The sequence below is a fragment of the Xiphophorus couchianus genome, chromosome 14, assembly GCF_001444195.1.
Source record: "Xiphophorus couchianus chromosome 14, X_couchianus-1.0, whole genome shotgun sequence".
NCBI lineage: Eukaryota > Metazoa > Chordata > Actinopteri > Cyprinodontiformes > Poeciliidae > Xiphophorus > Xiphophorus couchianus.
In genome coordinates this window covers 14234783-14255656 of record NC_040241.1, presented here as the reverse complement: position 1 = coordinate 14255656, position 20874 = coordinate 14234783, and the positions used below count along the sequence as shown (strand labels likewise).

The 20874-nt window shown below is 37.7% G+C and overlaps 1 protein-coding gene across 7 annotated transcripts in view; it reads right to left on the bottom strand.

Moving 5' to 3' along the window:
• Positions 1 to 20874, bottom strand: part of mpdz (multiple PDZ domain crumbs cell polarity complex component) — a 52271-nt gene that overhangs the window by 15268 nt on the left and 16129 nt on the right. The window contains exons 12-30 of one of the 7 annotated variants that reach the window (XM_028038412.1): positions 19532 to 19621; positions 19190 to 19269; positions 18862 to 19008; positions 17317 to 17487; positions 16614 to 16793; positions 16269 to 16478; positions 14751 to 14909; positions 14299 to 14451; positions 11792 to 12109; positions 11383 to 11497; positions 10539 to 10737; positions 9997 to 10038; positions 8881 to 8970; positions 7569 to 7649; positions 7279 to 7456; positions 7082 to 7192; positions 2801 to 2893; positions 1743 to 1805; positions 1525 to 1596 (exon numbers count right to left, since the gene is read on the bottom strand). In XM_028038412.1, coding sequence (XP_027894213.1) covers positions 1525 to 1596; positions 1743 to 1805; positions 2801 to 2893; positions 7082 to 7192; positions 7279 to 7456; positions 7569 to 7649; positions 8881 to 8970; positions 9997 to 10038; positions 10539 to 10737; positions 11383 to 11497; positions 11792 to 12109; positions 14299 to 14451; positions 14751 to 14909; positions 16269 to 16478; positions 16614 to 16793; positions 17317 to 17487; positions 18862 to 19008; positions 19190 to 19269; positions 19532 to 19621 — 2552 coding nt within the window. The remainder of the gene's footprint in view (positions 1 to 1524; positions 1597 to 1742; positions 1806 to 2800; positions 2894 to 7081; positions 7193 to 7278; positions 7457 to 7568; positions 7650 to 8880; positions 8971 to 9996; positions 10039 to 10538; positions 10738 to 11382; positions 11498 to 11791; positions 12110 to 14298; positions 14452 to 14750; positions 14910 to 16268; positions 16479 to 16613; positions 16794 to 17316; positions 17488 to 18861; positions 19009 to 19189; positions 19270 to 19531; positions 19622 to 20874) is intronic. The other 6 variants (XM_028038414.1, XM_028038416.1, XM_028038417.1 and 3 more) reach the window with 6 other exon arrangements.

The following is a 20874-nucleotide window of genomic DNA, read 5'->3' as shown; positions in this document are numbered from 1 at the left end:
GGTTAGTTTCAGGCAGAAAATGAATGACATGTTTTCAAAGCGTTAGCAGGGTTCCTACACATTTTTAATTTCATAATTACACAGTTTTCAAGACTTACAGTTTTGATATTTTCAAAAGAAAATCTGAACATTTAAAGACAAAGCATTCGATCTGAACCTGGTTGAATTGTAGATGGTCTTTTATCTGCAGATTCAACAAATGTATAAATGACATGATGCGATTAGATAGAAACCTTTTTTTCAATTTAATTAAAAAACGAAACATGCCCTTGACGACATGTTTTGATAACTAGGATTGAACTGGAGGTTATGACAAGAACTTTGAATTGGTCTGTATGATTGGATTAAAATAATTATTTTTTTGTAAAGTATGCTTAGACAATATTTGTTGCGAAATGGTGGTATCTAAATAAACTAAACTCAATGCAAAAATTGACAAAAGTCAAGCAACAATGCTGAATGGTAAAACAAAAGTATTGTGGCTAAGGGCTACCCACTGGCCCTTTAACATGATGAGACAAGGACAGCTTTTATTTTGAGAATGCCATGGTAGGACTGAGTAAGTTTATACTTCTCCTATCTCATTATGGACATAAAATGAGCTGGAATGTTATGAGTAGAGTGAAATCTCTATTGAGTTTACACATTATAAACTGAACAAGATTTATTTTCCACTCTGGTTCAAAATACTGTAATTAACTACACTTTGGTGTCTCTCTTTATTGAGTTCTGAAGATCAAGAAATCCAGTTCAAACTGAATTTACAGTTTTGGAGATAAAACATCAAGTAAAATAGCCAGTTCTTTCATTCTTTAATGAGTATGAATTATGTCAATATTAGAAAAATCTAAATACTGATGGGTATAAATTTTAAATTCATGTGTGATGAGACAAATTGAAGAAAACATAAGCAAACGTAAAACCACTGCATTTACTGAGAATTAATGGACTTTGGTGCAAAAAAGAAAATATAATTTTTTTCTTTTTCCATATTTATCCAGACATGGAAATCTAAACAGACTTTTTTTTAGACTTTTCAAGAGTGCATAGGAACCCTGGCATTTGGTTATGAATCAGCATTAGACTATTTAGCTCATTCAAGCCAACCTTGATTACACCTCTTCAACCAAAACGTGCACATTGTTTTGACTTAGAGACAAATTTTTCCATAAATTTGTGCAGAAACTTAAATAGATATTTCTACTTACCTTATAAAAAACCCCATTAGCAATTAATATTCCCAAGTAAATTACATTGAAGCTGTAATTTTTGTAATTTCGTAATAAAGTACTGACTGATTAAAATAAGCAACTAAACGCAAAATGCAAAAACTAAATAGAAGGACAAATGTTGATTTTACAAAATGTAAAAGAGCTCAGAAAGAGAGAGGAGGAGTTAGACAGTGTGAATGCATGAACAGATTGTTGCATGGAAATACACGCAACTCACTGCGGCAGGTGAACGCATCTGTCCAAGCATTCACAGAGGTGAGAGGTGGAAGGCACAACACAAAGACGCACAAACCTTAAACGGGGTAGGAGTGAAAGGGTTAGTTGGGGAGAGGCGGAGAAAAAGTCTACTGTGACTGTCACCCTCCTACAGAGAAGAAAACAAGGGCAACAACTTTAGAGGGCAACACGCACGGGACAATAACAAACATGTATGAACAGACATGTACTGGTGCTGGTTCGCTCTTTGCCGTCGGAGACGACATATCACTGCGCAGCGGCTGGAATACCAACCTTGTCCTTGCTGTAATTCGGCACGGCTCTCTCCTCGACGGAGTCTGTTATCGATGGCGGTTGCTTTAAAGACAGACGAGAAGGTAAATCACTCTGCTCTGCAGCAGATAGCGTGTGAAGAGACTTTAAAGGGAGAGCAAATTCATGATATCAACTGAAATGTCAGTAGTGCGTTAAGGAGAGTATATCATAGAGCAGCTGTGAGGAAAGACACTATGGTAAAATCTGGAGTTTAGCTCAAAATCATATGTAGGAAAGGACCAGTGTGAGATGCTTTTGACATTTTGAACAAAAATAGTGGTTGAAGGTGTGATATTTTTGCATTTACTGGAGTTATCTTTTCATTATGTTAACATTTGCTTTACAATCTGAACATAACCACCGTGACAAAAAAAGAGAAGAATCCTGAAGGAGATAAATATGTTTTTCATAGTACTGTAATAAAAATTTAAATACTTTTTTTTTTTGGCTTGTTTTTCTACAATTTTTTTGATCAGCAATCAGGCTTAAAAAGGCTTTGTCCAGAATTTGACAACCCAAAGCGTAGTTACTTTAAGGTCCGTACAAATCTTTATCGGCCATCTCTCAAAGCAAGTTGTCTTTCTCATACAGACTCCAGGCCTGTTATAATAATGTTTGAGGTGTGATAATAAACCAAACTCCCTATCAAACATGGGAATCAGGAGGAAAAGAAAAAGCTCTCAGAGTAAAAGCCTCAAATATTATTTGTCCTTTTGTTTGATGAAACCAGGAAGGGAAAATGGTTAACTTGCAAATGAAAATGAGAAAAGAATTTGTTTAAATATGTTCTCTTCTGACTGGAGGAGTCAAGCTACAAAATGTCCAAAATTAAGAAAAAGGAAAATATTTGTCTTTCTGATATTTTCCTCAATAAAAGTGCCCCGCTGTGGTAAACCTCAACACACTCATGTATATTTTTTCTTCTTTGCCACACTTTTTTACTCCGAATGTGCAGCTTGTTAACATTGATTTCCCAAGTCAGAACAGAACAGAAGGTCAAGTGGAAAGTGGACACAGACACAGGGTGGCTTTCTAACCTGAGGGAGGGCAGGCGCTAAGGAGCTTTGATTAGTGCTGCAAAGGCTGGAGTCACGGTGGCTATTTAGCTGCAGAAAGGGCAGGGGCGGCTTCTAAAAAGCAACACAAGACGGACAAGCTGACAACATGATACTATAATGGGATGGCTTTGACTTAATGACAGAATCCAATCAAAAGCTGGAAGGGAGAAGAACAAAGAGGACGTACATGAGCACAAAAGGCTTAATTTGAATTAGTAACCATTAAAATGAACGGTTTGCTTGAGAAAAGTAATTTCCTTAACATAAAAAAAAAAAACTGGAGAGGGGCCACTTTCTCTGAAACGCTTTAGCAGAATGTTTAAAGATACCTGCAGGATACCTTGAGATTATTTATTGCTCACAAAAGAAATATCAGGATCTTATGGGGAAAGAGCTCAAGGTTGAACAGATAGGCTGCATTTTACACGACACAACTGGTCCCTGAATGATCTGCATTTACTTTACAGCCAAGGGTAATAAATTACAGTTCTTTAGTGGAACTCATTCACTTTCAGTAAGTGACTGGACAGATTTTTTTATTTTTTTCCCCACGAAAAGCGGCACAAATTATTGCTTGTATTTTGGCCATCGAGGTCACGAATGCCATTAATTTTAGCCTTTTAATGATGCACTTAAACAGCTTCTTTTCCGGGCTGAAATTATATTCCACTCATAATTTAAAGAGCTAAATCATGTCAAAATTCTACCTGGGAATTTGACCAATTGTACTGGTACAATTAATTTAAAATATGTTTGATCACCATTTTACATGTTTAAGGTTGCCAAATCAATAAAAAAAAAAAAGATGCATGTAGCACCCCACAGAACGCTGGAGGTTAACTCGAGTATAGACAGCGGATGAATATAACATTTTCATATTTGTGTTTTCCTGCAGAGATATTTCTTTTATTAACAATAAATAGTTTCTCTACCATTACCTTTTTTAATGCTTTTTTTTCTCTATTATTGGCTGGCCTTTTATAAAAAAAAAAACGCATTGTTTCATCTTGCAGAAGAAATTTCATCTTGCATTTGAATTCAACACAAACAGCTGATTGAAGGCTTGTTTAGCAGCTAAAAAAAACAGTATTTTTTTGTCAAGTTAGAACACAGTGCTTTGTGTAGAAATACCTTTCAAAAATACAGGCACGACAAGATAACAATCACTTTCAGTAAAAGCCTTAAACATTACATCCCCTTTTTGTTTGATGCAACCAAATAAAAATTAGATGCAGTACAAAATAAAAAAAGACAAACTTGAAAACACAAAGAGGATAAGCAAAACATGTTTAGATATCAATTTTGATGTCTGACAGCAGAGGTTTTCCACGAGCAATTGGACCATTTCAGACATTTTTAGCAATTAAATGCTTTTTTCATAAAAGTGCCGCTGATGAAACATGGAGGATTCTTGATTTGTCTTTTTAACAATCATAGAAAACTTTGGATGATTTCGTGGACCACAACTTTGCCTCATTTTGTGAAAAATAAAACAGAAACAGAAAATAAAACACTGTTAAGAAACAGCGCCATTGTTTGTTTCATCTGAAGGCAAAAGGAATCAGAAAATGCATTCCCTCACTTTTCAATGGGTAAAACACTTAAAACAATCACGGCGTTTGGAAAATACTGGCTTAATTTTATTTAGCTTTTATTTGTGAAATTAAATAATTAATACACTTTTGTTAAATTTATGACCAAAAATGTCTTTGAAGTGGCACGACTTTTTTGGAAGGTCTTTCTTTTGTTTCCCACTTACACAACTATTAAGTTGTGCTACATTACTTGGTGAAGCAAAGGACATCCACCCAATCGCTAACTGCTTCTTATTCTAAAGGTGCAGAGTTACTAAGTATCTTTTCTATTGTTCTTCTTTCCAAAATAAGGTGCATCTTCTCCAGTACATCTCATGCTAAGCCTTGTTCTGCTGAAAGTTTCTTCCTGTAAAAAAGGAGTTTCTCTCCACTGTCACCACATCATTGCTCAGGATGTCCAAAGGCAGTGACTCTATGCAATTATCTGCACATTTTATGATAGCCAACATTTTATCCGATGGCATTTTATGATCAACTGAATTTGACTGTAATGTGTGTTAAGTAGGTTTGAATTTGACAATGCATCTAACTATTTGGCTGTCTAGCATTGAAACAATTATATTGATTTGAATTACATTTGGACACAGTTGAATTCTAAACAACTGGATGTATATATTTTTGATGTAAAGTGCTTTGACTCTACATTGGTACAATATAAATTATATATTTAATATAAATAAGCCCCGACACTCGTTGTTTTATGTTAACAATTAGTTGTTGGTTTTTTTAAACCCTCCAGGGGGCCTTTTGTGGGCTCAAGTGTCCCTTATATGACAGTAGGCTGACAGGAAACGGGGAAGGGGAGGGGGGAAGACATGCGGCAAATATCGTCGGGTCCGGGAGTCGAACCCGCGACGGCCGCGTCGAGGACTCAAGGCCTCCAAATATGGGTCGCGGTAACCCCTACGCCACCACGGCACGCCAACAATTAGTATTTTTGCTGATAACCTGAACGTCATATAAAAAAGCAACCCACAGCTTTTGGTGAATACTATTTTACCTGACATGTAAAGCACCCTACACCTCCCAAAAGATTTATTGTGTTTAAGACTCGCTTCTTGACTCATATTTGAGAAATCTCTTGCGAGAAAGTTGGCAACCCTGAAACTGTAGAGCTGAGTGTCGATAAATAATGTAACAATGGCATTTCATCATCATTGTGCCTGAACTCTCAGTTACCGCCACATTATTCTGCAACAGAACAGAGCTGCATGACGCCAGATGAAAACACACCTTCCCTTTTTTGTTTCTCTCCAGCGAAAACTTCCAAGTCTACTTCATGTACATAAGAGCAAACATTATTTGTACGTCAAACGCAGAACTAAAGAGGCGGGACTTGGCTAAGCAGTGTGAGACACAAAAAGAAAGAGGAGACAGGAGAGATAATACGACCAAGATTATATGTGATGGATGGGTGATGCAACAGAGATGGAGGAGGCAAAAGGAGAGAGATGGATTACCTGGCGTGCGCGATTTGGCATGCATGTGAAAGCTGCAGTGCGTTTCTCCACAGCAGGAGATGGAGCTGGGCTATGTATCGACTCAGGCTGAGAGAGTCGAGTAGAGGAGGAGAGATGCAGGAATGAGGCAACTCATAATATAGTTTACATAATAGTATTTATAAAGCCTTTTCATTTCAGGTATGAATGAGAATCTGTCCCTAAACTTACTGGAATCCTTTCACAAACCAGATTTTCCATATTATATTTGGTATTTGAATCCCCTGAAACACATGTGCCTTAAGTTGATCCAATGGTTACCCAAGCAAAAATGATCAACAGCACTGTGACACTGTGACAGGAAAGTCTAACATTTAAATAAACTGTAGGAGACAATGATAGCTATCACTGCAGTATTTTTTTTGTTTATTTTTCAAAATAGAAGCTAACTTTTTACATTATGCTCCTAAAACAAAAGTGTGAACTTGCAAATGCAATGTAAACAATTACTTTATTTCTCGAAAATATATTAGAAGTAACACAACTCATCTCTGTGTAATAAAATAGAAACTACAGCAAACAAGTGGGTCTTAGAACCTCATTTATAGATATCAGTTTTTGGACTTGAATAAATGTACTCCCTAAAAGAATCACCTATCTTAAGGTTTTAACACATTCTAACAGGGATGCTAATTGCTGTACAAGCTGGAATGTAGTCTTCTCTGTGTTAGATTATGAGTCGCAACATGCCTAATGAGAAAATAAATTGTTAGCAAAAGCAGAAGGGAATATGTGAAAATTAAGAGGCATCTGACTGAGAGTGAGAAGCCAGGCCAGCGGCAGCCCCAGCAGGAAGGTACTTACTCATGGTTTGAAGGCCTGAGGGCACTTTCAAACAACAAACGGTGTTGTTGATGTGGTGATTTTTAAATGGGGGGCTCTTTAAAAAGGTTAAACCTTTGTACTATAGTTAATATTCCAAGCAGGATATGTTGCTCTTAGAAACAAAATGTTTGAAAATTACTTTCAGCCTGCTAAGAACCACTGTAGTACAGTGGTGGCACATAAATAGCCCTTTTTAGCTTTGAAAATGCCCTAAATAGCTTGAAAAAACAGAATAAATTGTCCCATGAGATAAAGAAAAAGAGGCAACACAGGGCAGCAGTGACCTTTATATTACAAGGAAGCTAAATAGCACTTAGTTTGGCTCTATTTTACAGACTCACCCTGGCTCGGTGAATAATACTCTGGACCAAGAAGGAAACAGGGTTGCCTGCCTTCCGTATGGCTTCCACAGCTTCCTCATGACTTGCGTCTCGTAAATCGACGCCATCCACCTGAAACAAAAACATCATAAAAATACAAATAACAGCATAAACTGTAACCGAAAATAACCTCTAGCTGAACTGAGATGCTTCATTACCTCCACTATCCGGTCCCCAGTCTTTAGTGTCCCGTTTTGTCCAGCAGGGCTGTCCTCCAGGATGTGCTTGATGAAAATGCCCCTCATCACCTCCCCATTGCTCAGACGGCTGCCCATCCCTCTGCCGCCGACAATGCTGATCCCTAGGGACTTACCGGGCTCTCTGAAAAGCTCCACTCTGAGAAAAGGCAGCATTCCCATTTTTCATAATTATTATTTAAAAGCTGGGCCATTTGTGCTGATGAAATGTGTTCAGACAATTACAGTTGAGACTTTAAGAGTATACTTACTTCCTTGGCTGATTCCAGTTGCTGTATGAGGCACTCTCCTCTCCCTCTCCATCTTCACGCTCTGGGAGGTTGGGAATATCTCTAAAAACGTAATGAGGTAGGAAAGAATATTATATTCAAGCTAGAGAAATTAAATGATGTGCTTACATTTTGAAAATTATTAAAGCTGCAGACATATAAAACAAACTTTATCCGTCAAGATTGTGTCTTTAGGGAAACAGCAAATTAAATTCAGTTTGTTCATATAGCGCCACTTCACAACAAATGTCATTTCAAGGCATCCTAAAGTTGTTCAAGTAAACAAAGTCAGATAAGAAATCTAGGTAAATCCAAGATGATAAATGAATGTTGCTTTCTAGACAAAACTTCAACATAAGAGTCTAAAGGTAATTTGTCCTATCTATCTATAACAACACTGACCATCTCCCGTGAGAGATTTATTGTAAACATATGTACTTATCCTATTAAAAGGGGCTATAAGATGACAGAGAGCCCTGGACATTTCAGTCTGGAAAGGTGCATGATTTTGATATAAAAGATATGCGGCAACCTAATCTATTATTAAATTTCAGATGAAAGGTGCACTAATCAATTGGCTTTAGATCAAGACTAGCTGAGATTCTCTTGATCGCCTTTAATCAGTAATCTTTGGATTTTGGCACCAAAATCAAGAATTCAAACTATTTTTGTTCTGCAAATACAACAAGCAACACCATGTCCTGGGATTTATTATTATTACTTTTAGTTTAATTAGAATCTAATAAAGGTTAGAGATGCATATTCTGATGCAAAGACTATATTTTAATTCCTTCATTGTCTTTTAGAATCAAAACTACCAACGCTATCAAAGAACCTGCAAAATATGTTATAGTCCTTAGAGAAACCTTGGCTGTATCTCTAGGTACAATAATAAGGACTTAAATAAAATGAAATTTAAATAGATAACAGCTTCCACAACTTATGCTTCAAAAGATGGAAGGAAACTAATTCCAGCCTGCAACAATGTGACGGGTATCAAAGATTTTTTTTTTTGGTTGAAATGGAAATTATTTAACTCCCCACCATAAATTAGGTTAATCAGCACAACAGAAAAACTGGCAGTGTTCTGCAATAAGTAAGAATCAAAAATATATAATTCAACACATAACTTGGAAAAAACGCTTCCTGTATTAACTCGGGTCATCTTTGTCTGCTATTGAAATTTGCTGATCCGAAACAAATAAAACAAACAAAAAAATGTTTTATAGCATTATACATTTTATCTTGAGGACAGGCATTGGTTACAGACCTTGTGTGTGGGATGGGAACTTACTCTTGAGCCGTCTCAGTGAAGATATCATCCGTAGCTTGCTCGAGGCTGGCTTTGTACTCCTCCAGGTACTCAGCAGGGACGTATGTAACACTAAACCCAAATGCACACACAAAGATATGTTCACAAATGTTTGTTTTTTTTTTATCAACAAACCTGCATTCATACTTAAAAACTAATTTTCCCACCATAGTGAAAATTAGTAACTCTACTCATGACTGAAATGTGCACCGTTTACTATAAATAGAGAATAACATTACAGCTGTTCTCATTTACAGTCTGAGGCATACTTTTCAAAACCAAACCCACTTTGCCTTCCAGTAAACACATTCTCCTCGTATCAAGCTCAAGGTGAATCGTCCATGAATTATATATGCAGGACTTTGACACCTGACTGCTGAAAACAGCTGTTTACCTTCATAAAAGTCTAAGCAAATCAAGTCTTCAGTCACCCATTGTGGGACAAACGTGACAAATCTGAAGGATTCTTTTAATCTATTATTAATTGAAAGAGAGCAGACGGCTCATACGTCGAACGAGCCGAGCTGAGAGATGGGTGACAAACTGCCATCTACTCGCAAATCCATCTGAAAACAATTCAGAGAAGCTGATTCTCAAGGGCACATTAACACATCAGAGAAAGGCTGACAGATCTTCAGCAGATGGGTGCAATTGTTTTTTTTTTTCTTCGCTTTTTTTTTTTTACTTGATGGCATGCAGACAGGGGAAGAAAATTAATCCTACAAAAAAAAAAAAAGGGGAAAGATGAGCTGCTTCATTAAAATCATCAAAACATGCAGTGAGCAAAATGTCAGTGATGCACATGAAAAAGTGAGTTAGAAAAAGGTATTAATGGTTTTAGAAAGAAAATAACTTTAGGCAGCACATTTAGTAGGATGAATAGGCGGCACAGCCTGTCAAGATTTATCCAGGTGGATGTTTTAAGATTCAATCGTCCACATTCTGTTTCCTCAGACATTTTTTCACTCTTAAGTTGAAAACGGATGACCACTCGAGTGACCTAATCCTTCTGGATAAACCTCTCACCAGACAAAGAAAAAAAACAAAGCGTCAGCGTCTTTTTGAGAATCCGTCGGTGTGGAAGTTAGCCATACTCACACATAAAACGGGCACAGATCGTCCTCAGGTGCACAAGCAGATCTAGAATGTGAAGAGTTGGCTTTTTATGCACCGAAGCTAACAAACTGCCAAGTTTAGTTCAGCAAGCAGAATTTATGAAAACATCATAATTACACATCTAATTCATTTGCAGGTCCAACAAGGATTCAAAGTGATTGTGGGAATACAGTTCAGCAGCACAGAAACTGAAGATATTTTGTCTGTCTAAAAAGTGTGCAGACCCATGTTACAATGCACGTTTGTCGGCTGTAAAACAAGACCACATTGAGTCATTCGAAAACTTTTCCCACCTGCAGTCAGGAGAAGGATGTAAAAACAAAAAAAAACTCATTGGATAAATGAGTGCACATCCTTACATAAATACAGTGATCTTTGGGAGAAGACTACCTGCACGCCACACTGCCACTTAGTAACAAAATAAACCCTTACAGTTTTGAAAATGTGCCATCATATTTATGTAATGCTGCATAATTCTGTCAAGTTTCATGCACACTAATGCACTGAGCCACTCCGCCTCTTACCCGAGGTCTGGTCCAATGAGAGAGTGCCTCCTGAGCATGGCACGAGCTTGGACGTTAGACAGGTTGGTGGTGGGCTCTCCGTTGATGGCCAGGATCAGATCGCCCACTCCCAGACGACCGTCGCGGCTAATGGACCCCCCATGGATGATACTGCGGATCACCATCCCCAGCCCGTCTTTCATGGCGCTCACTGTCATCCCTTTAGAGCAGATGGTAAAACAAAGCGTCATTAACATTTGTATTAGATAAACACACACACAAGCAGTGGTTATGAAATATTTGTACCATAAGAAAACATCTTAGAAACTGGAGTAATGTGTAAAAGCTTATCTAAAAAACTGACCACACATATTATCTTTTAATGTTTATTTATAAAGTTGAAAGAAATAATAATGTTGTGTAAATTTTTGACCATGACATAATAAAAATGTGCACAGGAAAAAAGAAACAGAAAACAGGAAAAAAGCCAGATATATTAATTATTTACCCTAAACAGGCCTTTAAAGAGTACAACAAAGCTAAAAAAGAGACCATTTTAAATACGCATTTGTTCTTAAAGTTCAAACTTTAGTTTCTTTTTGCTAGGAAGAGCCCCTCTGGCATTTTTTTAAATGCTAATGTTTTGAATAGCAGCAGACTCATCGTCACTAAGTATAAAAACTACGAGATATTACTGCTATCATTTCTGCCTGAAAAATTACATTTTATAAAGCCAAAGACAAAACTAAAGGCCAGCTCCTGCTTTCAGGCCTGACACTTCATTAACCCCCTGTGGGGCAGGAGAGGAAAACAAAAACTAAGAAAAAACAAATAATTTAAAGAATGTGAAGAACTAAACACGCACCGAGGCTGCAGTTGCCCTTGACAACTGTGATGGTCCTCTCAAAATTGCTCTTAGAGGTCAGAGCTGCTTTGTTGTCGTCTTCAGCAGATTCTTTCACACCAGCCTTCTCCTTATCCTAAAAGTGATAATTCAACACATTTGTTCATGACAAATTAAAAAATACTAAAGCAGATTCCAAACACAGCTACCACTTGAGAGAAGAATGAAGCAATTTGAATGTCAAAATTAATTTTGAGCAATTCATGTCTTACTTTTGTGTATCTAAAATCTGAGAGGATGCTTTAACTAAGAGAAGTTTACTGAGACAAAGTGCACAACATTAAGTAAGTTACAAAAATGAACAGAGATAAAGTAAGTTTAATGGCTTAGTTAAACCCCCGAAAGCTGATTCTAAAAGAATTTAAGTTACCGTTGTGTCTTCCGTATCGCTAAAAGAGATGACTGGTTCGATCAGACAGAGAGGGTTCTCCACAGGTGCCTCCTGGTCAATGTGTTTGGCCTCTATCTCTGCAAACAGGCTGTAGGAGTCTGAGCACCCGACTGGTTCTTGTTCTTCACTCGGGTGCTTTGCCAAGTATTGATCTGAGCTGCTTAGAATGGTATTAATCGCCGGGATGTGACCTGTCAAAGTCGCTGGAGTGTAAGAGGCCGACTTCTCTGTGGAGAACGCCAGAGCGTCGTCTGCGAAGCCGGGGTGTTCATCCAACACGTTCAGACGGGCTGTCAGCTACAGTGAAACAAAGCATGGCAGATGAATGAACATCCACTCAGGGAGGATAAATCACACTCAGGCTCCATCCAGCTTGCTCTTCTTTTAACAAGCCACAGAAAAGCCTTCAATGGCTATAGAAAAAGGTTGATCTAAAGGGTAAAATGAACTTCATTTCTACATTTTTGTTATAAAAGCAGTCCAGCTTTATTGAAAATAAAGGTTAGTGTGGCTCAGAAAAATGTTTGCAGAGAGTAAATTGATTGTTCTAAGAGTTATGAGAGAAAGAGATTGATTATTCTAAGAGTAACAATCAATCAGAAGACAGCATTTTCATTTGGAAGCAATTGAGGTAAAATTTTCAGCATTTGTTTCAAATAAATATTTGATACAAATAAAAATTTGTAAAGGTTTCTTTTTTTACTTTAGGCCTTTGAGGTCTTTTAAAGAACTTTAGTGAACAAACAGCATCATGAAGGCCAAGGAACACAGCAGGGATAAAGTTGTGGACAAGCTTAAACCACAGTTAGGTTATAAAATAGTATCCAAATCTCTCTGTTCAATCCATCATCTGAATATGGAAAGACTATAGCACAGCTGCAAACATACCAAGATGGGGAGGCTACTTAAACTGACAGTTCGGCCAAGGGGAGAATTCAACGGGGAAGCAGCCAAGAGCCCATTGTTACTGTGTAAGGCTCACCTCCTAGCAAGATTTCAACCTTAAATATAAAGCCAGAGCTACAATAGAAATCAAGATCAGGGATCTGCAACCTTCACAATCCAAGGAGATATATATTTTTTCCTCTCAGTTCAGCAAAAACTAATTTAGAGCCAAAATTGTTACATCATGTAACACATGTGTTTCTAACCTATTGACAAGAAAAATGGCCTGTAACATTCCACCAGTATGAAGTATCTTTCTAAAGGCTAATACTGTGTCTTGAGCACAGTATTGGCTCAATACACACAACATTATTAGTTAAAAACTTTGCACTATTAATGTATCATTTCCTCTCTACTTTACAATGACACGTCACCTTAGACTGAGGCTTGTAATATGAACAAATTGGAAGAAACTCAAGGGTTTTAAATACTTTTGCAAGCCATCGTGAACTCCATTTTTCCCCAACTAGAATTGCACATAGCACAGTCAGATTCACAATAAAATTTGTCTGCAAACATTAAACTCAAGCCAATTTGCTTGCATTTGCTTGTGTTACTCAAGGAGCCAATTTTGTGATTTGAAACAAGAACTCTCCAAGACCGTTTACCCGTTTAAAACTAGAATTGTTAATGTAACGGAGAAGAATGTGACCCTAGATAAATTTCAGGAAGCCGACACAACTGACCTTGGCTGTAAGAATGATCAGCAGGCGTGTTGTCTGTCTTTTAAAGAAAAGCACATCTTGAAGGCTGAACTGTCTGACCCGAAACAAAGGCTATAATCTGTTTGCAGACATCAAGGAACATATCTGTCCCTTCAGACTGCCCTGTAACATCATAAATTAATCAGGATGTTCCGGTAAACACGGTCAGCGCTGACAGCTGAGAAAACTGAAAATCTGTCTGATTCAGATGTCTCCACTCAGAAGAGTTGTGTGGCTTGCTTAACTTATTAACTTGTCAAATTCAGTGAACAAGAGATATGTAGTTAAGGATGTTACAATTACAACTTCCTTTGGCCTTGCAGCAAACAGCTGAGGTCGTGAGCAATTTGAAGGTGTGTTCTCTCCTCCCCAGGAGTGAGTGCTGGGCAATTTTAATGTGCAAGTGCCCATCCTGCTCTGCACAGAACTAACATTTGCCAACACTTCATGACATAGAGTCAAAACTCCCCTATAAACATTTTGGGCATGTTAGAAAGTCAGAATATACACCTCGACAGGCCTTCTTGGAGTTTCCCGAAAGACCTCTACATCCCTGGACGTTTTCTCAACTTTTCAACAACGTAGCGCTGAAATTGGAGCCACTGACGTTAATGGATTCTTTTAGTGCTAAGAAACTACAAAACCATCCTATTAAAGCCTGATAAAATTACCACGGTTTCTTGGAAAATATATATTTTTTTAAAACTACAGGGATTGCACAAAAAGGTAGTAAAAACAGTAAAAAAAAAAAAAAAAAGTTTCAGCACTCTGAAGGCATTAAACACAGAGTATTTCCATTATTCCAGGAGTTGTGATTTGAGAAATGTTTTTCTTTACCTTGGGTGTGGATGACTGCAGGCAATCCAAGTCAGCACTGCAGCTGCTGCCATGGAGAGCGATCATTGATGTCTGGAATGTATCGTCCTCCATCCCAGAGTAAGTATGATCTAACACCTTATCATCAGATAGGTCTCCTTCACTTGTGTCAATCTGGGACAACGGATTGAAATCTAAGTGAGACTCTAAAATAATGTTAGTTATTGAACATGATTTGCAGTTACAAAATGGTACGTTATGAATATGTAACAGCAAAATTATCTAAAACACATTGTAACATTCATAAAAAAAATTTCTGTCAAAATACCCTGAGCTGTTACATAATTTCAACTAAGCAGACCATGTTTTGTAATAATTATACAAAAACAAATATCACAGTGAAGCACAAACTGCTTCTCTTTTCAAGTGTTCTCATTTTTTGCAGTTGTTTTTGTCTCCAAAAGCTAACTAACCAATGCAGGTTCTGCTCGGTAAAGGATGCCCTCAGTTAGTCCTCCTTCCTCTCCTTCTTCAACCAAAATACTGCTGAAGTCAAATGAATGGATGATGGGTGATGAAGGTATTTCCTGCTCACCAAAAGGGTGTGGAGAATGGGAATATCCACATATTCCCTAGGAAAGTGGAGAAATTCTTTCAGTGTCTCCAGCTTTATGGAATGAGATTTTTCTGTTACCAAATCTAGTGATGAAGGTATTAGTATGGGATGAAGATGAAAAGAAGTGGTTAGGATTGATTGAGGTTAAAAAACTAAATGAGAATATTTTGAAACAGAAAAGCTCCGAAAGGAATCTCAGTTAAAAGCTCCTTATCTTGATTGGTTCAGCTCATAAAAATACAGTGCCTTGACAAAATATTCAATCCCTTTGAACCTGTTCATATTTTCTCACTTTACAACCTCAAACTTGTGAGCTATATTTACATTATATTGCATATTAACTAACAAATATTAATCTGTATATATCTTAACACTGCTCCTACCCTTTTATTTCCAAGTATACCTCAGATAAATCTGTCAACAACCGCTGGACAGCAATTTCTTGTCGATCATTCCCCACTCCACAAATTATTCCCCTCATAAATGAAGTATTGAGAGGTAGGAATAAGCAACAAGGACTTAATTAGGTTTCATAATGGAGTGCTTCACAATTAAGTTCTACTTTGCGTTAGGTCATGAAATAAAATCCCAATAAAACAATTAAAAGTTTGCAGTTGTAACATGATAAAATGTGGAAAAAGTTCCAGGGCTGTAACCTTTGCAAGGATCTGTATATGAAAAGGATCAAGGCAAACAGGGAAGATAACACACATCAGAGTCAAGGCAATATGACAAAAAATCCCCCTCAGAAAGCACATTCCATATCCTGCAGGAGAGCTCCCTACAGCTCAGTAATCCAGCTAACCCCAGCAGCCCAGAGGTCTTGCTGAGTAATCCAACAGCACATTCAATGCAGGAAAATGCATCTCTACAGTAGAAAAAGAAAAAAAACGAAAGCTGTTTTTTTTTTTTGATATAGCAAAAAGATCTCGGGAGCCTGGAGCAACAAACATGCCGTCCGATGGACCCGCTGTTATAACAGGTGCTTTCATGTGTTTAAGTGTTCAAGAGAGTGGGTGCTCTCCTTCCCTAATTCCCTAATATAATGGAACTAACCGTGCAAAGTGTTCCGGGCTGACCACCCTTTGAGACAGAGGGTTGGGTGGAACGCTACACCATGCAGCCTACCTCCACAACATTTTCCTGCATAAAAAATTCAAGCTGTCTGTAAGTTGAGCCCTCGTAACTGGGCCCAACGTTGTGTGACATGAAAAGGTCTGCCTCCTTAAGTCTCACAGTGGCTGGAAAATTAAATAACTAATTCCAAAACATTTGCACCCTCTTTAAACTATAAGCCACGATCTGCAGTACATTTGAGTATTTCACACAGCTCTAAAATAAAATCAAAAGCAAGAATTGAGATAACGTTGCTTACAGGCAGAGGTTTGGCAACTCCAATCTGGACTTTTCCAACCTTGGCCCCCTTAAGGGCCTGGACGGCATCCTCAAGGGTGGCATTCTCCAGGTTTGTGCTGTTCACATACATGAGTCGGTCGCCGGGCAGAAGTCTGCCATCCATCTCCGCAACACCGTTCGGAACAAGTGAGCGTATCACGATCACTGTCTTGGAGGGATCCAGCGGGTCCTGGCGGTAAAAACGGTAACATCACCCGGTGATCTCCATTGTGTTAGAAGTTAGAAAACACAGAAACAAAAGATTTATTCTAAATGAGACAAAAACCTGCTTCCTCTCACAGATTTTTAAAGGAAGTAGTCCCACCTGGTAGTCCAAAATACTGAATCCCAATCCCCCTTCTCCCCTTTCCAGCTCGATATTCTGGATCTCCATCTCCCACATGGCCAAAGGAGATCCAATTGCCTCTTCGGTAACTGTATCCTGTGGATCTTCTATGTCATTCGTCTCTGAAACTTCAGAAACCAGTGCACTGCTGATGTTATTCTGCAGGGAGAGGAAAAACCCAAAACCACAATGAGACAGCACGCCGTCCTTCCTTTCCCTCCCAGCCCACAGGCTCCTACCCTCTAAGTCTGTTTGTGGATCAGGTTTCTGGCAGTAGTTAAAAAGGGGAAACATCTCTGGGATGCTCAGCTTTCAGAACATTATCACAGATAAAGCTACAGAGATGAAAAACCCCTCTACCCAAAGGAAAGCTGTATTTGATGTCTCATATCTCCGTAATGCTGGCAACTGCTGAGGTATTGCTGCTGAGACTGTTTCTAATAAACTTTAAGCCTCCTGTTCTTATCAGTAAGTCTTAATCCATCATGGCTATCAAGGAGGAAAGCCAAAGGAGCCACTGACAGTCAGGTTGGACTAGTTTTCTTTAAATTTGTTTCTCCAGGTTTTAAATGTATGAATATGTTACATAACGTGCTACTAAAACCTTATAGTTTGTTAGTGTTTTAGTCTTTTTCTTTAAACATAAAATGTTTTGTAGAAAAAGACAAATATATGACTGTACCTTCAGTTTATATTCTGTAGGAAACACATCTGATTCTGGTTGGACTGTATCCATATCTATCTGGATATCTGGAGCAGGTCTGCAGCATGTCATGTACACACAGATTGGAAGTTCCTTCAAGATTCTCACAACCTCTTTATGGGTCTCTCCGATCAGAGAAATCCCATTCACCTAAACAGGAAGATGTCAGTGTTAACTTTATAACACATGGAGACTCCTTTTTTTTTTAATCAGACCTGACATTCAGGCCTGACTTTCAAGCAACCACTTCACTTCTCAGCACAACATTATGATTCAGATGTACTGTGACTAAAAATGCCCTGCTAAAATAACAAAATATCAAACCAATAACTTGATTTGGATTGTCAAGAAATTTTAACTTTAAAATATTGGATCAAAAACTGCCCACAACTGTCACCACTTTATCTTTGAATCTCAGCTGTTTTACATGTGTACTTACAGATTTCAGAATCATCAGCAAAACCATCTGCATAACCATACCAGAAGTGGGAAATGAATCTTGTGCAATTACTATGACAGTTGTTAAAGGTCAGATTATTGGATGAGTTCAATTACCACAAACATATTTATTAATAAAGATTTTTAGTAGAAGTTAGACCTTTTTAGGACTCATTGCAAGTGATCAATGACTTCCAACATGACATGCTGACTGAATTTTTTTTATTTTCCTGTATTATAGGAATTAAAGCTTAACTGTCTTTAAGCTTTAACTCCTGAGAACAACAGTCTGTTCTCTACAAACAAAGCTCCAATACTTTTGACTTTAGTAAATAAACACTTCAGAGTCAGGTTGCGTTGTATTAGGAAATTAGATTGTGGTACTAATGCTTTCAACACTCTAACACCTGGTGTTAGGTGAGAAAATCCACTCTAGTGAGACTCAACAGCTGGAAAACATTTTCTGCTGAACATCACAGGCTTCTCCGGGACTATTAAAGAACTATAGACTTGGCCCTGAGGAAGTAATATGCCCAAGTTCAAACACAATGGTTTATTTATTTTATGAAGACAAGTAAATTAGTCCCTGTCCACTCTTAGATGCTGTGCAAAACTACTGTGTTTTTGTTTTCTTAAAAAAGCTTTCCACATTACAGATTTCTAAAAATGATTTAAGTTGCTGGTGAGACTGTGTAGACTTGGAAATTACATATTTGTTTTAGAGATTAAAATTTAGACTAGCTTAGAGCTGTGGTGAAACTCCTGGATTAAAGACTGAACATCAAAAATACAATAGTAGATATGATGCTGTTCCTGTATTGCACTTATGTTGAACACATTTACTTTTGGAATCATTTCAGTTTTAACCAGTAATATTTTCTTATTGACCCAATAATTAGTTTTTTAACTTCTCTAAAGAAAAGAAAAGTTAACATTTATTTATTGTTACAGCAGCTATTTGTACAAAAAAAGCCCATTATGAAATGATACTAGTGCTATATCACATGGAAGCATGAACAAATCCCCTAAAATCAATGTTTAGATCAAGACAAAAATAAGGTTTTATTTCTTTGAGCAAAGGTTTACCTCCAGCAGTTCATCCCCACTAAACAACTTTGTACAGCGGCCGACTGGTCCCTCAGGAAGGACTGAACGGATGTAATGATGACCACCGCTAGCTTCCAGACTGATGCCCAGGCCGCTGTTCTCAGTAAACTTCTCCACCTGAGCCACCTGCAGAGGAAACAAGGAATTATAACACCCAGACAACATCATGATAACTCGTGAGGTGCTCAATATCTTTTGTTTTTCAAATATGGTAACTCTTACACACACACACACACACACACCCCTACACACACACATATATATATATATATATATATATATATATATATATATAATCATTCCTTACCACAACTTCATTATTTGGACCAAGAATCTCTTGCCATTTCTTCATCAGTTCGTCTTCTTCAGTAGGGGTTAACTTCGGCCCTAATGTAAAGAAAAAAAGTATGCATCACAACATCCTAATTGTAAATATATTTTAAGTACTTAAAATAAGTTTTCTATAAAAACAAACATCAATTCTCTTTTATATGCGGCAGCCTAAAAATCTAACTTTAGCGCTTTGCTCCCATCTCAGTATTTCTTCCCATTGTGTGTCTGTGTGGTCCTGTAAACAATAGCCCTTATCTGTTAAATGTGGGAACAGTAGCTCTGTGGCAGAATGACTTGAATAATCCCAGCCTCCTACCATGTTTGTCTTTTGTTAGATGATCCACAGCAGAGCTGACATCAGATCCCTCTCCTGTTGTCTGGAACTGCTTCTGAGCAACGACGGCTGCTGAAACACAGAGAAACCGTGACAGGTGCACAAAAACGCAATTGTCTTCATGAACATCAGCACATCAGAGTCTACGATTAGATTTCTTTGTTCTCAGTACTGATCTCATTGCCCCAGTGTGGCAAGAAGGCTTTACAAATCTAACCAGATCGGGACTTTGTAAACAGCATGCTGAATGCACTTTGCGCTTTTTTATTTCTGTAGTTTAACTTAACTATTGTCTTGTTTCCACTGAGTGGTACGGCATGGGTCAGTGAAGTTCAGTGGTGTGGAAAATTAAGGAGATTGTTTCCATTGATGGCTGGACTCTCACCAGGCAGACGGGCATAAACCCAAACATGTCATACTTGTGCGACAACAAATGTGACACAATCAATCGACTGTGTTGTGTGGCACCAGTAGCTCCTCCCTTGCCATACCTTCAGTTTTAGTGAATTTCAGTAACAATTTCTATTGACTCAACAGAAGGGGCCCCAGGGATGGTGTGGTACAGATCAGTTATAGTTTCTTTTACAATTTAAAAAGACAAATAGCATCCCAAAGTGGATCAATCCGTTCCATACCACTCAGTGGAAACAAAGGATAAAATAGCAATGAAAGATTTCTTATGAAACCCGGCAGAGAGTTGGTAAGGTCTCAGCATTTTTCCCTTTGTTGGAGGACCTAAGCTGTGGAGGAGATTCTGGGCCCAGCTGTTTTCGCCACCAGCCTCTTCAGCAATATAATATGCATAGATCTTATTTATTTAATTTTTATGTGTTTTTGTATTTGTCATTTTCTTACTTGTATCATAGCACTCATAAAAATAAAAGTTTTTATCAAGTCTGTGTCCAGACTTTTGGGCTACTATCACTCCATGCCAAATCTAATTACTTCCCATTTCTATCAATCCTTGTTGACACTAAGCCACTTATGCAACTTGGCTTCTTGCTTCTGTAAAACCCTGGAGGCTCCGTCAGTGCAGCTGGAGACAAAAACCTTTCACTTTCCTGTCTCTAACTTGATTAATGTTAAACGTCTAAAACAAACATGGCACAAATTAATACTGTCCTGTACACAAAGTTAAGTAAAAAAAATGTAGTTAAGGGGGTTTAATCTAAAAATAAGAACCCATTTCAAATGTGACACTAAAAAGAAATGGTTTTAGAGGCTATGCAAAAAAAAAAAAAAAAAAAGTCCATTTATTAGAATCCGGTGTTTCTAATATAATTTAAACACTTTTAGAAATGTGATTCATCCTTATTCATTAAAGT